Source organism: Rhinoraja longicauda, chromosome 39, assembly GCF_053455715.1.
Source record: "Rhinoraja longicauda isolate Sanriku21f chromosome 39, sRhiLon1.1, whole genome shotgun sequence".
NCBI classification, from domain to species: Eukaryota; Metazoa; Chordata; class Chondrichthyes; order Rajiformes; family Arhynchobatidae; genus Rhinoraja; species Rhinoraja longicauda.
The window spans coordinates 5338772-5360548 of record NC_135991.1 but is presented as its reverse complement, the minus strand read 5'-3'; the positions used below and the strand labels follow the sequence as shown (position 1 = coordinate 5360548).

At 46.7% G+C, this 21777-nt stretch overlaps 1 protein-coding gene across 1 annotated transcript in view; it reads left to right on the top strand.

Annotated features, from left to right (window-relative positions):
* Positions 1-21250, top strand: part of LOC144611113 (NACHT, LRR and PYD domains-containing protein 3-like) — a 43575-nt gene extending 22325 nt beyond the window's left edge. Inside the window, 6 exon segments of the mRNA XM_078430182.1 lie at positions 3863-4033; positions 4176-4367; positions 7222-7395; positions 9331-9501; positions 20298-20465; positions 21163-21250. Of these exon segments, the coding sequence (XP_078286308.1) occupies positions 3863-4033; positions 4176-4367; positions 7222-7395; positions 9331-9501; positions 20298-20465; positions 21163-21250 (964 nt within the window).
* Positions 21251-21777: the final 527 nt, after the last annotated feature.

The window sequence follows — 21777 nt, the reverse complement described above, 5'->3', positions numbered from 1 at the left end:
CCAAACAAAAAGAAACATCCATCACAGTGAGTCTCCTCCAGTCCCCTCCTCACTGTGATGGAAGGCCACAATGTCTTTTCTCTTCCCCTGCCGTCTTCTCCCGCGGTCAGGCTGTTGAAGTTGCCACGTCGGGGCGGTCGGGGCTCCCGACATTGAAGCCCCCGCTGGGCGGTGAAAAATCCTGCAGCCTATTTCAGGCCGCACCGGACGGTGAAAGGTCCACGGCGGGCCGACCCAAGCCCCGCGATTCGGAGCGGGCGAACACGCTGCCGCTGCCGGAGCTCCCGATGTCGGCCCCCACCCAGGGACCTGTGGGCTTCCGACATCCACGCGGCCCGCGCCGGAGCCTCCGGAAACGAGTCGCAGCCGATCCCGCAGCATCCGAAGGCGGCCAGCGCCGCAGGTGGTGAGTCCAGGCTGCGGGCTCTGCGAACCAGAGCCCTAGGTGGTCCCAGGTGCATGGCCAGTTGTAGGCCGCAACGGGAACGGGGACACGACACAGAAACAAAGGTCGCGTCTCCGTTCGGGAGAGAGAATTTTACAGTTCCCGTTCCCTCCCACCCCCCCCCAAAACATAACATACAAACCCTACACCATATTAAAACTACAATTCAGACAAAAACACAAAAGACAGACGGACTGCAGGTGCTGGCTCCTCCCTTAAATATAGCCAATGAACTGGCCTCAACTACCTTCTGTGGCAGAGAATTCCACAGATTCATCACTCTGTGTGAAAAAAAACGTTCTCATCTCGGTCCTAAAAGACTTCCCCCTTATCCTTAAACTGTGACCCCTTGTTCTGGACTTCCCCAACATCGGGAACAATCTTCCTGCATCTAGCCTGTCCAACCCCTTAAGAATTTTGTAAGTTTCTATAAGATCCCCCCTCAATCTTCTAAATTTCAGCGAGTACAAGCCGAGTCTATCCAGTCTTTCTTCATATGAAAGTCCTGCCATCCCAGGAATCAATCTGGTGAACCTTCTCTGTACTCTATGGCAAGAATGTCTTTCCTCAGATTAGGAGACCAAAACTGTACGCAATACTCTAGGTGTGGTCTCACCAATGCCCTGTACAACTGCAGCAGAACCTCCCTGCTCCTATACTCAAATCCCCTCGCTATGAATGCTAACATACCATTCGCTTTCTTCACTGCCTGCTGCACCTGCATGCCTACTTTCAATGACTGGTGTACCACGACACCCAAGTCTCGTTGCATCTCCCCTTCTCCTAATCGGCCACCATTCAGGTAATAGTCTGCTTTCCTGTTCTTGCCAACAAAGTGAACAACCTCACATTTATCCACATTATACTGCATCTGCCATGCATTTGCCCACTCACCTAACCTATCCAAGTCACGTTGCAGCCTCCTAGCATCCTCCTCACAGCTAACACTGCCCCCCAGCTTCGTGTCATCCGCAAACGTGGAGATGTTGCATTCAATTCCCTCATCTAAATCATTAATATATATTGTAAATAGCTGGGGTCCCAGCACTGAGCCTTGCGGTACCCCACTAGTCACTGCCTGCCATTCTGAAAAGGACCCGTTTATTCCTACTCTTTGCTTCCTGTCTGCCAGCCAGTTCTCTATCCACATCAATACTGAACCCACAATACCGTGTGCTTTAAGTTTGCATACTAATCTCTTATGTGGGACCTTGTCGAAAGCCTTCTGGAAGTCCAGATATAACACATCCACTGGTTCTCCCTTATCCACTCTACTAGTTACATCCTCGAAAAACTCTATAAGATTCGTCAGACATGATTTACCTTTGATAAATCCATGCTGACTTTGTCCAATGATTTCACCACTTTCCAAATGTGCTGCTATCCCATCTTTAATAACTGACTCCAGCATTTTCCCCACTACCGATGTTAGACTAACTGGTCTGTAATTCCCCGTTTACTCTCTCCCTCCCTTTTTGAAAAGTGGGGTTACATTAGCTACCCTCCAATCCTCAGGAACTACTCCAGAATTTAAAGAGTTTTGAAAAATTATCACTAATGCATCCACTATTTCTGGGGCTACCTCCTTAAGCACTCTGGGATGCAGCCTATCTGGCCCTGAGGATTTATCGGCCTTTAATCCATTCAATTTACCTAACACCACTTCCCGACTAACCTGGATTTCACTCAGTTCCTCCATCTCATTTGACCCCCGGTCCCCTGCTATTTCCAGCAGATTATTTATGTCTTCCTTAGTGAAGACAGAGCCAAAGTAGTTATTCAATTGGTCTGCCATGTCCTTGTTCCCCATGATCAATTCACCTGTTTCTGACTGCAAGGGACCTACATTTGTTTTAACTAATCTTTTTCTCTTCACATATCTATAAAAGCTTTTGCAGTCAGTTTTTATGTTCCCTGCCAGTTTTCTTTCATAATCTATTTTCCCTTTCCTAATTAAGCCCTTTGTCCTCCTCTGCTGGACTCTGAATTTCTCCCAGTCCTCTGGTAGGCTGCTTTTTCTTGCTAATTTGTACGCTTCATCTTTTGTTTTGATACTATTCCTAATCTCCCTTGTTAGCCACGGATGCACTACCTTCCCTGATTTATTTTTTTGCCAAACTGAGATGAACAATTGTTGTAGTTCATCCATGCGGTCTTTAAATGCCTTCCATTGCATATCCACTGTCAACCCTTTAAGAATCAATTGCCAGTCTATCTTGGCCAATTCACGTCTCATGCCCTCAAAGTTACCTTTCTTTAAGTTCAGAACCGTTGTTTCTGAATTAACTAAGTCACTCTCCATCCTAATGAAGAACTCAACCATATTATGGTCACTCTTGCCCAAGGGGCCACGCACATCAAGACTGCTGACTAACCCTTCCTCATTACTCAATACCCAGTCTAGAATAGCCTGCTCTCTCGTTGGTTCCTGTACATTTTGGTTTAGAAAGCTGTCCCGTATACATTCCAAGAAATCCTCTTCCTCAGCACCTCTGCCAATTTGATTCACCCAATCTATACGTAGATTGAAGTCACCCATTATAACTGTTTTACCTTTGTTGCACGCATTTCTAATTTCCTGTTTGATGCCATCCCCAACTCTACTATTGCTGTTAGGTGGCCTGTACACAACTCCCACCAACGTTTTCTGCCCCTTAGTGTTTCGCAACTTTACCCATATCGGTTCAACATCCTCCAAGCTAATGTCCTTCCTTTCCATTGCGTTAATCTCCTCTCTAACCAGCAACGCTACCCCACCTCCTTTTCCTTTCTGTCTATCCCTCCTGAATATTGAATACGGAATGGGAGGTAGCAAACTTGGCGGAGTAAGGAGAATGGGAGGAAGCCAACTTGGGGGATTAAGGGGAATAAGAGGAAGCCGGTTTCTGGGAGTAAGGGATGGGAGGTAGCCAGTTTGGGGGATTAAGGAGAATGGGAGGTAGCCAGCTTGGGGGATTTCAGGATGAGGGTTAGCCAGCTTGGGGGAGTAGGGAGTAAGGGAAGGGAGGAAGCCAGCTTGGGTGAATACGGAATGAGAGGTAGCAAGCTTCTGGGAGTAAGGGGAACGGGAACTCGCCGCCTTGGAGGTGTAAGGGATGGGGGGGACCTTAGGTTGGGGGTGCAAGGGATGGGATGAAGCCAGCTTGGGAGAGTAAGGGATGGGAGGTAGCCAGATATTGGGAGGTTAAGAGAAATTTGACCCACAATTCCCGGTGTAAACGACCGTTGTATGGGCACAAAAAGTTGGAGTAACTCAGCGGGTCAGACAGCATCCCCCCCCCCCCCTCCCTCCCCCAATAACATGTTTGTTGTAATTTGGACCAGTTGATGATGGAACGCAATGCACTTCAATGGATTACTGGTGAAATCTCGCAATGTTGCAAACCCATGCTTTTTTATTTTGGTTACCTTTCCCAGATTGGGGAATAATGGTCTCACCGCTTCTCCAATTAACGAATTGGCCAATGCTCTTGCTGCAAACCGTTCACTGATGGAGCTTGATATTAAGGATAACAGACTGGGAGATTTGGGTGTGGATCGTCTATCTGTGCCTCTGAAGAACACGGAAAACAAAATACAGAAATTGGAGTAAGTAAAATACTCTAATAGATTGTTTCTATAATGACATGGTACGAGGTTAAACATTATTCAGAGGTCATCAGTGAATACCAGCAATTTGAACTGCTTATTGACTCTCACTCTGCTTTTGTCACATCTTATCAATCACAAGGCTGAAAAATAACAGTTTCACAGCTTCTTGCATGAAGAAACTTGCCTCTGCACTCAGTACACACAGCTCGCTGACGGAACTGGGAGTAGATAACAATAAACTGGGAGATTCGGGAGTGAAACTGCTGTGCGCTGCTCTGAGGAACACAGATTGCAAAATACAAACTACGGTAAGAGAGAAATCGTGTTTCCTGTTGGATGCCTGATATTGACGAATGTTTATGGCAGTAATTGGTTCAATTACGTGCACTCATTTTTGCAGTATGAGCGAATTTGAGATCAGGGGCATAGAAAAATTGCCACGTATTCGAAATGTTTTTCTCTGAACTTCAGGTTATGCACGAACGAACTGCACATGCTGGTTTATCCTATCAGTTGATAGTCTGTCACCTGCGATGGTTCCATCACAGAAAATGTGTGCTTCTGTCACCTGTGATGGTTCCATCACAGAAAATGTGTGCTTCCAACACAGCAGATAAACAATCGACTGACGTCTATCACAAAACTACTGATTCTCATAGTTATATGGACGACACTTTCTCCCACTCTGGCTCTTGCACAGACTCTGGACCCTACTCCCAATTCTTTCATCTCCACCACATCTACTCCCATCATGAGGTGTTCCATGCTCGGACATCCGAGTTATTCTCATTAATTAGGGAACGGGAGTATTCCCCTTCCATTCTAGCCTTAGAGGGAGTACAGAGAAGGTTCACCAGATTGATCCCTGGGATGGCAGGACTTTCATATGAAGAAAGACTGGATAGACCAGGCTTGTACTCGCTGGAATTTAGAAGACTGAGGGGGGATCTTATTGAAACATAAAATTCTTAAGGGGTTGGAGAGGCTAGATGCGGGAAGATTGTTCCCGATGTTGGGGAAGTCCAGAACCAGGGGTCACAGCTTAAGGATAAGGGGGAAGTCTTTTAAGACCGAGATGAGAAAACATTTCTTCACACAGAGAGTGGTGAGTCTGTGGAATTCTCTGCTACAGAAGGTAGTTGAGGCCAGTTCATTGGGTATATTTAAGAGGGAGTTAGATGTGGCCCTTATGGCTAAAGGGATCAGAGGGTATGGAGAGAAGGCAGGTACAGATTACTGAGCTGGATGATCAGCCATGATCATATTGAATGGCGGTGTGTACAGGCTCGAAGGTCCGAATGGCCTACTCCTGCACCGATTTTCTATGTTTCTATCATAGATGAGACCCGCACATGTGTCTCCTCTGCATTCCGTAGTTCCACTCTTGCTCCCCCTCCCCTCAGTCACAACAGGGACAGAGTCCCCCCTCAACTTTCACCTCATCAGGCATCGCATACAACACGTCATCGTACACCATTTTCATCAACTCAACCTCGATGCTGCCACTTGTCACATCTTCCCATCTCCACCCTTTCTGCAGAGACTGTTCCCTTCGCAACTCCCTTGGTTTACTCATCCCTTCCCACCCAAATCACATCCTCCCCAGGTACTGTTCCCTCCTGCCGTGACTCCATCCAGCGACGCCGACAGCCATTTCAGGCGAAGTCGAAGTTTACATGCACCTCCTCCAATCTCATCAACTGTGTCTGGTGCTCTTGGTGTGGGCTCCTATATATCGGTGAGATGAAGTGTAGACTTGGCGATCTTTTCGCTGCACACTGACGCTTAGTCGCCTAGGCCTACGCAATCTCCCAGTTGCCAAATATTTTAACTCCCCATTCGATTCCCAAAATCGCTTTTTGTCCTGGGCCTCTTCCACTGTCACAGTGAGGTCACACGCAAATTGGAGAAAGTATGAAATTGGGTTCTCTAATCTCAAGTAACTCCTGCAATCACCCCCCCCCTCCCCCCCCCCCCCCCAATAGACAATATACAATAGACAATAGGTGCAGGAGGAGGCCATTCGGCCCTTCGAGCCAGCACCGCCATTCAATGTGATCATGGCTGATCATTCTCAATCAGTACCCCGTTCCTGCTTTCTCCCCATACCCCCTGACTCTGCTATCCTTAAGAGCTCTATCCAGCTCTCTCTTGAATGCATTCAGAGAATTGGCCTCCACTGCCTTCTGAGGCAGAGAATTCCACAGATTCACAACTCTCTGACTGAAAACGTTTTTCCTCATCTCAGTTCTAAATGGCCTACCCCTTATTCTTAAACTGTGGCCCCTTGTTCTGGACTCCCCCAACATTGGGAACATGTTTCCTGCCTCTAACGTGTCCAACCCCTTAATAATTTTATACGTTTCGATAAGATCTCCTCTCATCCTTCTAAATTCCAGTGTATACAAGCCTAGTCGCTCCAGTCTTTCAACATATGAAAGTCCCGCCATTCCGGGAATGAACCTAGTAAACCTACGCTGCGCGCCCTCAATAGCAAGAATATCCTTCCTCAAATTTGGAGACCACAACTGCACACAGTATTCCAGGTGCGGTCTCACTAGGGCCCTGTACAACTGCAGAAGGACCTCTTTGCTCCTATACTCAACTCCTCTTGTTATGAAGGCCAACATTCCATTGGCTTTCTTCACTGCCTGCTGTACCTACATGCTTCCTTTCAGTGACTGATGCACTAGGACACCCAGATCTCGTTGTACATCTCCTGTTCCTAACATGACACCATTCAGATAATACTCTGCCTTCCTATTCTTACCATCAAAGTGGATAACCTCACACTTATCCACATTAAACTGCATCTGCCATGCATCCGCTCACTCACACAACCTGTCCAAGTCACCCTGCAACCTCATAGCATCTTCCTCACATTTCACACTACCACCCAGCTTTGTATCTGCAAATTTGCTAATGGTCTAATCTCAAGTAACTCCTGCAATCACCCCCCCCCCCCCCCCCACCCCAGACTCTGGTCATCCTATTTGTTCCACCGTTCGCATCCTTGTGTCACTGTTGACAGCACATGTCCCCCAGCCAACAATAGGCCATTAAGGACTCCACCCTACCTAATGTCATCTCTTGCCAGCCCTGTATTGGTCTGGCCTCTTTTCCACCCAAAACGTCACCTATTCATTTTGTCCAGAGATGCTGCCTGACCCGTTGAGTTACTCCAGCATTTTGTGTCCATCCAGGCTATGTAGTGTCGGTGCCAAGGATCTGGTCTCCGCTCTCAGCATTAACCGTTCTCTGATAAATGTTTCTCTGAGTTCTAATACACTGGGAGCATCCGGAATGAAGTTGGTATCTGTGGCTTTGATGAATCCAGACTGCATAATACAGAAACTACGGTAAGCACCAGACTGTGACAGATTGTTTTAATTTTTTTTAAAAGAGACTGAAATTAAATTATATTGAAGTGGTTAAATATACGTCCGTATGAATAACTTTCTGATCAATAATAATGACTAGAAATTGAAGTGGGGGTGGGGGCATAACTATTTATTTTTAAATATTCAAATGTTTCTGGAGTTTAATCTGATCAAGTGTGCGGTGTTTCACTTTGATCAAATGTGAGAATAAATATGCAATTAATGGCATGTTCTTGAACAGCATTGATGTGCGTGGGATCTTCGTGTCCAAGTCCATATCTACCTGATAGTGGAAACAGAATTAGACAGTGGCAAGAAGCCACATGGTGTGCTTGCTTTCATAGGTGGGGCATTGAGTATAAGAGTCAGGATGTCATGATGCAGCTTTATAGGACGTTTGATAGGACACATTTGGAGTTTTGCATGCAGTTCCGGTCATCACATTACTGGATGGATGTGGAGGCTTTGGAAAGGTTGCAGTTGTTGATCATGATTATGCCTAGATTAAGCAATTATGCCCAGATTATCAGATACACAGAGCCGTTGGATAGACTGGATTGTTTTCTCTTGAGCACATGAATTTATGGGGGGACTGACATAATATAATAATAATATATTCCTTTATTCATCCCGCACCGGGGAAATTTACAGTTACAGCAGCAAAGTGCATAGCAAGAGAGCAATAGATCATTCATTATAGATAAAAGATACATAAATTGTCATTTGTTTCATAGAAACATAGAAACATAGAAAATAGGTGCAGGAGTAGGCCATTCGACTCTTCGAGCCTGCACCGCCATTCAATATGATCATGGCTGATCATCCAGCTCAGTAACCTGTACCTCCCTTCTCTCCATACCCCCTGATCCCTTTAGCCACAAGGGCCACATCTAACTCCCTCTTAAATATAGCCAATGAACTGGCCTCAACTACCTTCTGTGGCAGAGAATTCCACAGACTCACCACTCTCATGTGTTCTTAGCTGTTATTGTTGACTCGTCCGCTGGGAGCAGTGCTGGTTGTGCAGTCTCACAGCAGCGGGAAGGAAGGACCTCCTATATCTCTCCTTCACGCACTTGGGGTGAAGGAGTCTGTCACTGAAGGAGCTACTCAGTGTAGACAGTGTCCTGCATGGGGTGGGATTCGTTGTCCAGCAGCGATGTTAGCTTTGCCATCATCCTCCTCTCTCCCACCACCTGCACTGAGTCGAGGGGGCAACTCAGGACAGAGCTGGCCTTCCTGACCAGCTTGTCGAGTCTCTTCCCCTCCGCCGCTGAGATGCTGCTGCTCCAGCAGACCACTCCATAGAAGATGGCCGCTGCAACCACCGTGTTGTAGAAGGTCCATAGGAGTGCCCCCTGCACTCCAAAGGACCTGAGTCTCCTGAGCAGATAAAGTCTGCTCTGGGCCTTTCTGTTTTCAGTCCAGTCCAGTTTATTGTTGAGGTAGACACCCAGGTACATAAGAATCCACCCTCTCGATGTCCATTCCCTGGATGTTCACCAGTGTCGGGGGAACCTGACTGCGCCTTACGAGACATTCGACATGCGACATTACGAGATGCATAGATAGGATAGACAGCCAGAAACTTTATCCCAAGATGGAAAATCAAATCGCAGAGGGCATGGCTTTCAGGTGAGGCAGACAAAGTTTAACGGAGATGTGCTCGGACAGGTTTTTTACACAGAGGGTGGTGGTTGAGCCAGGTGTGATATTGGCATTGAAGATACTTTTGGAAAGGCATATGAATGAGCATGAAATGGAGGGATATGAATTATATACAAGCAGAGATGAGTTGATCTTGGCATCATGTTCACCACAGACATTGTGGGCTAAAGGGACTGTTCGGGTGCTGTACGATTCTAACTCATGCTGTCTATATCCTTGTCTTACATTCTTGTCTCATGTCCTCAGTTTATGGGACGTTGGTCTCACAGAGTCATGCTGTGAGGATCTGGCCTCTGCCCTTTTCACAAACTGCTCGCTGAAAGTTCTGTCACTGGGTGACAACCAACTTGGAGATCTGGGGATGAGACGTTTGTTTGAGGCCCTGGGGAACCAGCAATGCAAACTGCAGGAACTGGAGTAAGTATCACTACCTCATGTGGCAACCCAACAGTATACACATTATATTCTGCAATTTTAAGTAAGGTCCCACTCTTCTTCCTTGTGCCCCAGCTGGGTTCCACAGATTGCAACACTTCCCCACCATCCCCTCCCTGCAACTTGCTTTGCTTCTTATTGATTCACATTTCATTCCTGTTCTCTCCGCAGCTGATACCTTTTTGTCTTCTTTTCATCTCTAGCCTTTGCCCATTGATCTGCCAATTAACACCCCCCCCTCCCCGATCTTTATCCACTTCACTTGCCAAGCCTTGTTGAGACACTGAACGTTACCTATGTGCTCCAGAGATGTTGCCTCACCGACCAAGTTACCAGTCATAGAGGCATACAGCATGGGCTGAGGCAATTGTCCCAACAATTCCATGGCCCATATAAGAAAATAACTGCAGATGCTGGTACAAATCGATTTATTCACAAAATGCTGGAGTAACTCAGCAGGTCAGGCAGCATCTCGGGAGAGAAGGAATGGGTGACGTTTCGGGTCGAGACCCTTCTTCAGACTGATGTCAGGGGGGCGGGACAAAGGAAGGATATAGGTGGAGACAGGAAGATAGAGGGAGATCTGGGAAGGAGGAGGGGAAGGGAGGGACAGAGGAACTATCTAAAGTTGGAGAAGTCGATGTTCATACCACTGGGCTGCAAACTGCCCAGGCGAAATATGAGGTGCTAATCGTTGCTAATCGTGCTAATCATGCACCTCATATTTCGCCTGGACGGTTTGCAGCCCAGCAGTATGAACATCGACTTCTCCAACTTTAGATAGTTCCTCTGTCCCTCCCTTCCCCTCCTCCTTCCCAGATCTCCCTCTATCTTCCTGTCTCCACCTATATCCTTCCTTTGTCCCGCCCCCCTGACATCAGTCTGAAGAAGGGTCTCGACCCGAAACGTCACCCATTCCTTCTCTCCCGAGATTCTGCCTGACCTTCTGAGTTACTCAAGCATTTTGTGAATAATTCCATGGCCCATATGCTTTAAAAATGTCCTATCCATGCACCTGTCCAAGTGTCTTTTGTAATAGTATCGGCCTCCACTATCTCATCCTTGCCATGCGTTCCACATGCACACAAACCACTTTGTGCAAATGTTGCACCCCCGCCCCCCCCCCCCCCCCCCACAGTTTGTATCAATATTTCCCCTCTCACTTTATAGCTATTTCCACTGGTTCTTGATTACTCTACCCAAAGTAAAAACCTGCATTCACCCTATCTATGCAGAAGAGATTTAGAAACATAGTAAATAGGTGCAGGAGGAGGCCTTTTGGCCCTTCGAGCCTGTACGCACCGTCCTTCATTATGATCATGGCTGATCATCCACAATCGATAACCTGTGCCTGCCTTCTCCCCACATCCCTTGATTCCACTAGCCCCTAGAGCTCTATCTAACTCTCTTTTAAATCCATCCAGTGAATTGGACTCCAATGCCTTCTGTGGCAGAGAATTCCACAAATTCACAACTCTCTGGGTGAAAATATTTCTCCTCACCTCAGTTTTAAATGTCATCCCCTTTATTCTTAGACTGTGGCCCCTGGTTCTGGACTGCTCCAACATTTTTCCTGCATCGAGCTTGTCCAGTCCTTTTATAATTTTATACATCTCTACTTGTACTTCTCATCCTTTTGAACTCCAGTGAATACAAGCCCAGTCTTTCCAATCTTTCCTCGTATTCCAGTTTCGCCATCCCAGGGATTAACCTCGTGAAACTACGCTGCGCTGCCTCAATAGCAAGGATGTCCTTCCTCAAGTTAGGAGACCAAAACTGCACACAATACTCCATATCTGGTCTCACCAGGGCCCTATACAACTGCAGAAGGACCTCTTTACTCCTAAACTCAAATTCTCTCGTTATGAAGGCCAACATGCCATTAGCTTTCTTCACTGCATGCTGTGCCTGCACACGTTTTTTCAGTGACTGGTGTACATCCAGGTCTCGTTGCACTTCCAATTGACCTAATCTGACACCATTGAGATAATAATCTGCCTCCTTGTTTTTGCCGCCATAGCGGATTAATCTACATTATACTGCATCCCGCATGCATCTGGCCACTCACTCAACCTGTCCAAGTCACCCTGCAACCTCCTTACATCCTCTTCGCAGTTCGCACTGCCACCCAGCTTTGTGTCATCTGCAAATTTGCCTGTGTTACTTCTAATTCCAACAAATAATGTCGTGGCCTGCCCAACCTATCAATCCCAGTCCCTCAGATCCTGACAACATTCTTGTAAATATTCTCTACTCTCTTCCCAGATTTATGACATCATTCCTGTAACAGGGTGAACATAAATTAACATGTGAGGCCTCACCAATGTCTTGTAGAACTGTAACTTAAAGTTTTAACTTCCATACTCACCACCCAGCTTGACGAAGGCCAGTGTACCACAAGCCTTCTTGACCACCCTGTCATGTCTTGACCACCTTCTTGACCACCTGTAATGTCACTTTCAAGGAACAGTGCACATGTACACCTGCTCCATTTGCTCCACAACACTCCTTGAAGTCCTTCCATTCACCGTGAAGGTTCTGCCCTGGTTTAACTTCCCAAAATGACACATCTCACAGTTATCTGCATTAAACCCCATTGACCACTCTTCAGTCCACTTGCCCAGCTGATCAAATTGCTGCTTTACGTTTTGATATCCATCTACACTGTCTGTGACACCGATCTACTTTTGTGTCAGCTGCAAACTTAATAATCATGCCTTGTACATTTTTCAACCAAGTAGTAGATATCAACCACAAACAACAATGCATCCAGTCCCGATCTTTGAGACATGCCGCGCTTCGCTGGCCTCCTTTCCCAAACAAAAACCGTCTGCTTCCTTCCAAGAAGTCAATTCTGTATCCAGTGTGCTAGCTCTGCCTGGATCTCAATGAAAACCATCGAACTTTCTTTCATCGGACATTACTAGACTTTACCTTGCACTAAACTTTACACCCTTTGCGCTGTGTCTGTACACTGCAGACGGCCTGATTGTAATCATGTATAGTTCTTTTCTTCAATCGGATAACACGCACTAATTAGAGCAGATTGTATTGGGGTAGGGTGTTGACATGGATAGAAAATTGGTTGGCAGACAGGAAGCAAAGAGCAGGAGTAAACGGGTAACTAATGTAACCCCACTTTTCAAAAAGGGAGGGAGAGAGAAAACGGGGAATTACAGACCAGTTAGTCTAACATCGGTAGTGGGGAAAATAGACAATAGACAATAGACAATAGACAATAGGTGCAGGAGTAGGCCATTCAGCCCTTCGAGCCAGCACCGCCATTCAATGCGATCATGGCTGATCACTCTCAATCAGTACCCCGTTCCTGCCTTCTCCCCATACCCCCTCACTCCGCTATCCTTAAGAGCTCTATCCAGCTCTCTCTTGAAAATATCCAACGAACTGGCCTCCACTGCCTTCTGAGGCAGAGAATTCCACACCTTCACCACCCTCTGACTGAAAAAGTTCTTCCTCATCTCCGTTCTAAATGGCCTGCCCCTTATTCTTAAACTGTGGCCCCTTGTTCTGGACTCCCCCAACATTGGGAACATGTTATCTGCCTCTAATGTGTCCAATCCCCTAATTATCTTATATGTTTCAATAAGATCCCCCCTCATCCTTCTAAATTCCAGTGTATACAAGCCCAATCGCTCCAGCCTTTCAACATACGACAGTCCCGCCATTCCGGGAATTAACCTAGTGAACCTACGCTGCACGCCCTCCATAGCAAGAATATCCTTCCTCAAATTTGGAGACCAAAACTGCACACAGTACTCCAGGTGCGGTCTCACCAGGGCCCGGTACAACTGTAGAAGGACCTCTTTGCTCCTATACTCAACTCCTCTTGTTACGAAGGCCAACATTCCATTGGCTTTCTTCACTGCCTGCTGTACCTGCATGCTTCCTTTCATTGACTGATGCACTAGGACACCCAGATCTCGTTGAACTCCCCCTCCTCCTAACTTGACACCATTCAGATAATAATCTGCCTTTCTATTCTTACTTCCAAAGTGAATAACCTCACACTTATCTACATTAAACTGCATCTGCCATGTATCCGCCCACTCACACAACCTGTCCAAGTCACCCTGCAGCCTTATTGCATCTTCCTCACAATTCACACTACCCCCCAGCTTAGTATCATCTGCAAATTTGCTAATGGTACTTTTAATCCCTTCGTCTAAGTCATTAATGTATATCGTAAATAGCTGGGGTCCCAGCACCGAACCTTGCGGTACCCCACTGGTCACTGCCTCCCATTCCGAAAGGGACCCATTTATCCCCACTCTTTGCTTTCTGTCTGTCAACCAATTTTCTATCCATGTCAGTACCCTACCCCCAATACCATGTGCCCTAATTTTGCCCACTAATCTCCTATGTGGAACCTTGTCAAAGGCTTTCTGAAAGTCGAGGTACACCACATCCACTGACTCTCCCCTGTCAATTTTCCTAGTTACATCCTCAGTGAAGACAGATCCAAAGTAACGGTTTAACTCGTCTGCCATTTCTTTGTTCCCCATAATAAATTCCCCTGTTTCTGTCTTCAAGGGACCCACATTTGCCTTGACTATTTTTTTCTCTTCACGTACCTAAAAAAACTTTTGCTATCCTCCTTTATATTATTGGCTAGTTTACCCTCGTACCTCATCTTTTCTCCCCGTATTGCCTTTTTAGTTAACTTTTGTTGCTCTTTAAAAGAGTCCCAATCCTCTGTCTTCCCACTCTTCTTTGCTATGTTATACTTCCTCTCCTTAATTTTTATGCTGTCCCTGACTTCCCTTGTCAGCCACAGGTGTCTCTTACTCCCCTTAGAGTCTTTCCGCCTCTTTGGAATAAATTGATCCTGCAACCTCTGCGTTATTCCCAGGAATACCTGCCATTGCTGTTCTACCGTCTTCCCTGCTAGGGCCTCCTTCCAGTCAATTTTGGCCAGCTCCCGCCTCATGCCTCTGTAATCCCCTTTGCTATACTGTAATACCGACACTTCCGATTTTCCCTTCTGCCTTTCCATTTGCAGAGTAAAACTTATCATGTTGTGATCACTGCCTCCTAATGGCTCTTTTACCTCTAGTCCCCTTATCAGATCAGGATCATTACACAACACTAAATCCAGAATTGCCTTCTCCCTGGTAGGCTCCAGTACAAGCTGTTCTAAGAATCCATCTCGAAGGCACTCTACAAACTCTCTTTCCTGGGGTCCATTTCCAACCTGATTTTCCCAGTCTACCTGCATGTTGAAATCTCCCATAACCACCATAGCATTACATTTTTGACTCGCCAATTTTATCTCCTGATTCAACTTGCACCCTATGTCGAGGCTACTGTTTGGGGGCCTATAGATAACTCCCATTAGGGTCTTTTTACCCTCACAATTTCTCATTTCTATCCATACTGATTCAACATCTCCTGATTCTATGTCACCCCTTGCAAGGGAATGAATATCATTCCTTACCATCAGAGTCAGTTATTAAAGATGGGATAGCAGCACATTTGGAAAGTGGTGAAATCATTGGACAAAGTCAGCATGGATTTATCAAAGGTAAATCATGTCTGACGAATCTTATAGAATTTTTCGAGGATGTAACTAGTAGAGTGGATAAGGGAGAACCAGTGGATGTGTTATATCTGGACTTCCAGAAGGCTTTCGACAAGGTCCCACACAAGAGATTAGTATGCAAACTTAAAGCACACGGTATTGTGGGTTCAGTATTGATGTGGATTGAGAACTGGCTGGCAGACAGGAAGCAAAGAGTAGGAATAAACGGGTCCTTTTCAGAATGGCAGGCAGTGACTAGTGGGGTACCGCAAAGCTCAGTGCTAGGACCCCAGCTATTTACAATATATATTAATGATTTGGACAAGGGAATTGAATGCAATATCTCCAAGTTTGCGGATGACACGAAGCTGGGGGGCAGTGTTAGGTGTGAGGACGATGCTAGGAGACTGCAACTTGACTTGGATAGGTTAGGTGAGTGGGCAAATGCATGGCAGATGCAGTATAATGTGGATAAATGTGAGGTTATCCACTTTGGTGGCAAGAACACGAAAGCAGACTATTACCTGAATGGTGGCCGATTAGGAGAAGGGGAGATGCAACGAGACCTGGGTGTCGTGGTACACCAGTCATTGAAAGTAGGCATGCATGTTCAGCAGGCAGTGAAGAAAGCCAATGATATGTTGGCATTCATAGCGAGGGGATTTGAGTATAGGAGCAGGGAGGTTCTGCTGCAGTTGTACAGGGCATTGGTGAGACCACGCCTGGAGTATTGCGTACAGTTTTGGTCTCCTAATCTGAGGAAAGACATTCTTGCCATAGAGGGAGTACAGAGAAGGTTCACCAGATTGATTCCTGGGATGGCAGGACTTTCATATGAAGAAAGACTGGATAGACTCGGTTTGTACTCGCTGGAATTTAGAAGATTGAGGGGGGATCTTATCGAAACTTACAAAATTCTTAAGGGGTTGGACAGGCTAGATGCAGGAAGATTGTTCCCGATGTTGGGGAAGTCCAGAACAAGGGGTCACAGTTTAAGGATAAGGGGGAAGTCTTTTAGGACCGAGATGAGAACGTTTTTTTTCACACAGAGAGTGGTGAATCTGTGGAATTCTCTGCCACAGAAGGTAGTTGAGGCCAGTTCATTGGCTATATTTAAGAGGGAGTTAGATGTGGCCCTTGTGGCTAAAGGGATCAGTAGGTCTGGGGAGAAGGCAGGTACGGGATGCTGAGTTGGATGATCAGGCATGATCATATTGAATGGCGGTGCAGGCTCGAAGGGCCGAATGGCCTACTCCTGCACCTATTTTCTATGTTTTTATGGGTCCTTTTCAGAATGGCAGGCAGTGGCGAGTGGAGTGCCGCAAGGCTCGGTGTTGGGGCCGCAACTGTTTACCATATATATTAATGATTTGGAAAAGGGAATTAGAAGCAACACTAGCAAGTTTGCGGATGACACAAAGCTGGGTGGAAGTGTGAACTGTGAAGAGGATGTTAGGAGGTTGCAGAGTGACCTGGACAGGTTGAGTGAGTGGGCAGATGCGTGGCAGATGCAGTATAATATAGATAAATGTGAGGTTATCCACTTTGGCGGCAAAAACAAGGAGGCAGATTATTATCTCAATGGTGTTAGGTTAGGTAAGGGGGAAGTGCAGCGAGACCTGGGTGTCCTTGTACACCAGTCACTGAAAGTTGGCATGCAGGTACAGCAGGCAGTGATGAAAGCTAATGGAATGTTGGCCTTCATAACAAGAGGATTTCAGTACAGGAGTAAAGAGGTTCTTCTGAAGTTGTACAGGGCCCTGGTAAGACCACATCTGGAGTATTGTCTCCTAATTTGAGGAAGGACGTCCTTGTAATTGAGGCAGTGCAGCGTAGGTTCACGAGATTGATCCCTGGGATGGCGGGACTGTCATATGAGGAAAGATTGAAAAGACTCGGCTTGTATTCACTGGAGTTGAGAAGGATGAGAGGGGATCTTATAGAAACATATAAAATTATAAAAGGACTGGACAAGCTAGATGCAGGAAAAATGTTCGCGATGTTGGGTGAGTCCAGAACCAGGGGCCACAGTCTTAGAATAAAGGGGAGGCCATTTAAAACTGAGGTGAGAAGGAACTTTTTCACCGTGAGTTGTGAATTTGTGGAATTCTCTGCCACAGAGGTCAGTGGAGACCAATTCACTGGATGGATTTAAGAGAGAGTTAGATAGAGCTCCAGGGGCTAGTGGAATCAAGGGATATGGTGAGAAGGCAGGCACGGGTTATTGATTGTGGACGATCAGCCATGATCAGAATAAATGGCGGTGCTGGCTCGAAGGGCCGAATGGCCTCCTCCTGCACCTATTTTTTTCTGATTCTTTCTTTCTTTCTAACAAAACCACTATCTTGGTACACTGAACTAAACTGAACTAAAGAAATGCATTTTTACCCGATCCCACCATTTACTTACTTACATACCACAGATGTTGGGCTCACTGGGTCTATAGTTGATCAGCTTTTCCTTGTAGCCCTTCTTCAACAGAGGAACAACATTAGACTAGGGTCCTGAACGTAAAGAATGGAGACTTTGAAGGTATGAGATGGGAATTGGCTTGGATAGACTGGCAGATTATACTTAAAAGGTTGACGGTGGAGGTGCAATGGCAAAGATTTAAGGACAAAAATTGTTTATCATTGTCTGGCGAAAAAATAGAACGGGGAAAGTGACTCAACCGTGGCTAACGAGGGGAATTAAAGATGGTGTTAAATCCAAGGTAGAGGCATCTAAATTGGTCAGAGTAAACAACAAACTGGAGGACTGGGAGACATTTAGAACGCAACAGAGCAGGACAAAGGATGAATTGAGAGGGGAAAAAGAGAGCATGAAAGAAAGCTTGCGGGGAATGTAAAAACTGAGTCTAAATGTTTCTTTAGATATGTAAAAAGGAAGAGATTAGTGAAGACAAATGTCGGTCCTTTACAATCAGAAACAGGTGAATTTACAATGGAACAACAAGGAAATAGCAGAACAGAACAGTTGACTTCATACACTTCACTTCCAATTCCCATCCTGCCCTTAAATATACCTGGACTATCTCCGACATCTCCCTACCGTTTCTGGACCTCACCATCTCCATCACAGGAGACAGACTAGACAATTTATTATAAACCCACTGACTCGCACAGCTATCTGGACTACACATCTTCCCACCCAGTCCCCTGCAAAAAGTCTATCCCCTACTCCCAATTCCTTCGTCTACGCCGCATCTGCGCCCGGGATGAGGTGTTTCACACTAAGGCGTCAGAGATGTCCTCATTCTTCAGGAAACGGGGCTTCCCCTCCTCCATTATAGATGAGGCTCTCACTAGGGTCTCTTCTACATCCTCGCAGCTCCGCTCATGCTCCCCCTCCCCCCACTCGCAACAAGGACAGAATCCCCCTCGTTCTCACCTTCCACCCCACCAGCCAATGGATCCACCAAATCATCCTCCAACATTTCCGTCACCTACAAGGGGACCCCACCACCGGTCATATCTTCCCATCCCCTCTCCTCTCTGCGTTCCGCAGAGACCGTTCCCTCCGTAACTCCCTGGTCCACTCGTCCCTTCCTACCCAAACCACCCCATCCCCGGGCACTTTCCCCTGCAACCGCACGAGATGCAACACCTGCCCCTTTACCTCCCCCCTCAACTCCATGCAAGGACCCAAACAGTCTTTTCAGGTGAGATAGAGGTTCACCTGCACCTCCTCCAACCTCATCTATTGCATCCGCTGCTCTAGATGTCAACTGCAATGAGCAGACAGAAAGATTAGTGGAAGCTAAGTCTTTGGCAGCATTTCACAACAGTCCTGAGGAATCATGACATAGAAGGCTTACGCTCAGTACTGGCAGATTGGGTTGAAACGTAAAGGTGGCCATTGGCTGGCGTGGGCGTGTTTGGCTGAGTGGTCCATTTCCATGATGCTGTAAGTCCATGATTTCATGACCTTCTGTCATTACTGTCAACATTAGTGCAATGAAATGTTTGCATCTGTTTTTACGAGGGAGGAGGGCGATGCGGACTTAGAAATGGAGCAGGAGGGTTGTGATGATCTGGATGTCAACGTACAGGGCATGATCAGCAAGTTTGGGGGGGTGGTGAATAGCGAGGAAGGGATCTGCAAGCTGCAGGAAGATATAGATGAGATGGTCAGATGGGCGGAGCAGTGGCAGATGGAATTTAATCCTGAAAAGTGCGAGGTGATGCACTTTGGCAGAAATAACTTGGAGAGGGAGTGCACCATGAATGGAAGGACCCTAGGGAAGACAGGGGTACAGAGGGACCTTGTAGTACAGGTACACAAGTCCTTGAAGGCAGCAGGACAGGTGGACAGGGTGGTCAAAAAAGCATATGGGTTACTGGCCTTCATTAGCCGGGGCATCGAATATAAAAGTAGGGGGGTAATGATGGAACTGTACAGAACACTGGTGAGGCCACAGCTGGAGTATTGTGTACAGTTCTGGTCAGCACATTATAGAAAGGATGTGATAGCTTTGGAGAGGGTGCAGAGGAGATTCACCAGGATGCTGCCAGGGATGAAGGGCCTCGGTTATGAGGAGAGACTGCGCAGACTGGGGTTGTTTTCCCTGGAGCAGAGAAGGCTGAGAGGGGACATGATTGAGGTGTACAAGATCATGAGGGGCATAGATAAGGTAGATGGCGGGGAACTTCTTCCACTGGTGGAAGGTTCAACAACGAGGGGACATAGATACAGGGTAAGTGGAGGGAGGTTTCGGGGGGATGTGAGAAAGAACTTTTTCACCCAGAGGGTGGTTGGAGTCTGGAACTCACTGCCTGGGGTGGTGGTGGAGGCGGGAACACTCACAACGTTTAAGAGGCATATGGATGGGCACTTGAAATGCTACAACATTCAGGGCTACGGTCCAAATGCGGGAAAATGGGATTAAAATTAGACTGTGTTTGGTAACGGGCGGCACGGACATGATGGGCCGAAGGGCCTCTTTCTGTGCTGTAGGACTCTATGACTCTATGACTCTAACCAGTGCTGGCAGGTCACACAAATGGGTGTATGGGACAAGCTGCCAGAGGAGGTAGTTGAGGCTGGGACTATCCCAATGTTTAAGAAACAGTTAGACAGGCACATGGATAGAGCAGGTTGGAGGGATATGGACCAAATGCAGGCAGGTGGGACTAGTGTAGCTGGGACATGTTGGCCGGTGCGGACATGTTGGGCCAAAGGGCTCGTTTCCACAGTCTCTCTGACTCTGACTCCTGTTGTTTCTCTATCTGATCCCCAGGCTGTATAATAATGGCCTGACGGATTCTTGCACGGAGGATCTCTCTTTGTGTCTCAGGAAAATGCATTCACTGAAAGGTGTGAACCTGGGAGCAAACTCTTTCACAGACCTATCTGTTCCCGCTCTCCGCCACCTCATAGAGAAACGCAAGAATTTGAAGCAGATCACGTAAGTGTGTTACTTGCACTAATGAAAGACATTCTAGCCATAGAGGGAGTACAGAGAAGGTTCACCAGATTGATCCCTGGGATGGCAGGACTTTCATATGAAGAAAGACTGGATAGACTCGGCTTGTACTCGCTGGAATTTAGAAGACTGAGGGGGGATCTTATTGAAACATATAAAATTCTTAAGGGGTTGGAGAGGCTAGATGCGGGAAGATTGTTCCCGATGTTGGGGAAGTCCAGAACCAGGGGTCACAGCTTAAGGATAAGGGGGAAGTCTTTTAGGACCGAGATGAGAAAACATTTCTTCACACAGAGAGTGGTGAGTCTGTGGAATTCTCTGCCGCAGAAGGTAGTTGAGGCCAGTTCATTGGCTATATTTAAGAGGGACTTAGATGTGGCCCTTATGGATAAAGGGATCAGGGGGTATGGAGAGAAGGCAGGTACAGGTTACTGAGCTGGATGATCAGCCATGATCATATTGAATGGCAGTGCAGGCTCGAAGGGCCGAATGGCCTACTCCTGCACCTATTTTCTATGTTTCTATGTTCTATGTTACAGTTTAATGTGATATAGTCTCCGTGGATTTGCATGCTATTCTGGTGATATTTGTCTGTAAATGTGGTTGAAATATTAACTTCATTCCGTTATTGACAATGTTCAATCTCCTTATTCTCTCTTTATTCTTCAATCTGTTTCAGATTCCAGGGGAATCCGATCAGTTCAGATGGACAGAACCAACTGAAGTCTCTGCGCGGACTCAGAAAAGGATTAAATATTAAACTCTGACAATTTCAAGAAGAAATGTTTCCATCCTGGGGATGGTGATGTTTTTGACCAGTTTCCCCGATTCCCTGCCATCCTGTTCAAAGGGCTGTGCTGCAGATTAATCCCCATCCACCCACACCTCGAGGTGAACATGTGCTGCCACCCGTGTAGACAGGACGGGCCCAATCCTTACTCGTATATCTCCAGCGCCCTTGCCTTGTCAATTGATCTGCGGGACATCTCAGCCTGGGTACCTCCAACTTGAGCCCTGTGCAAATACAGGGAAAGGAATGGCCCAGGATGAGCTCAGTTTGGGCAGTTGAAGAACGAGAATCTTACTCCCTAATCCCAGGGTTGATTTGATCGGGAAAATGATGTTCTTGATCAAGCTGTTGAAGACGGTGCAGCGATGACTTCGGAGTGGTAATGCTCAAGGCCATTTTGAAGTACAGCTATGTATTATGTCCAGTCTCTAAACAAACCTCTGTTGGGCGGCACGGTGGCGCAGCGATTGAGTTGCTGCCTTACAGCGAATGCTGGGCCGGACT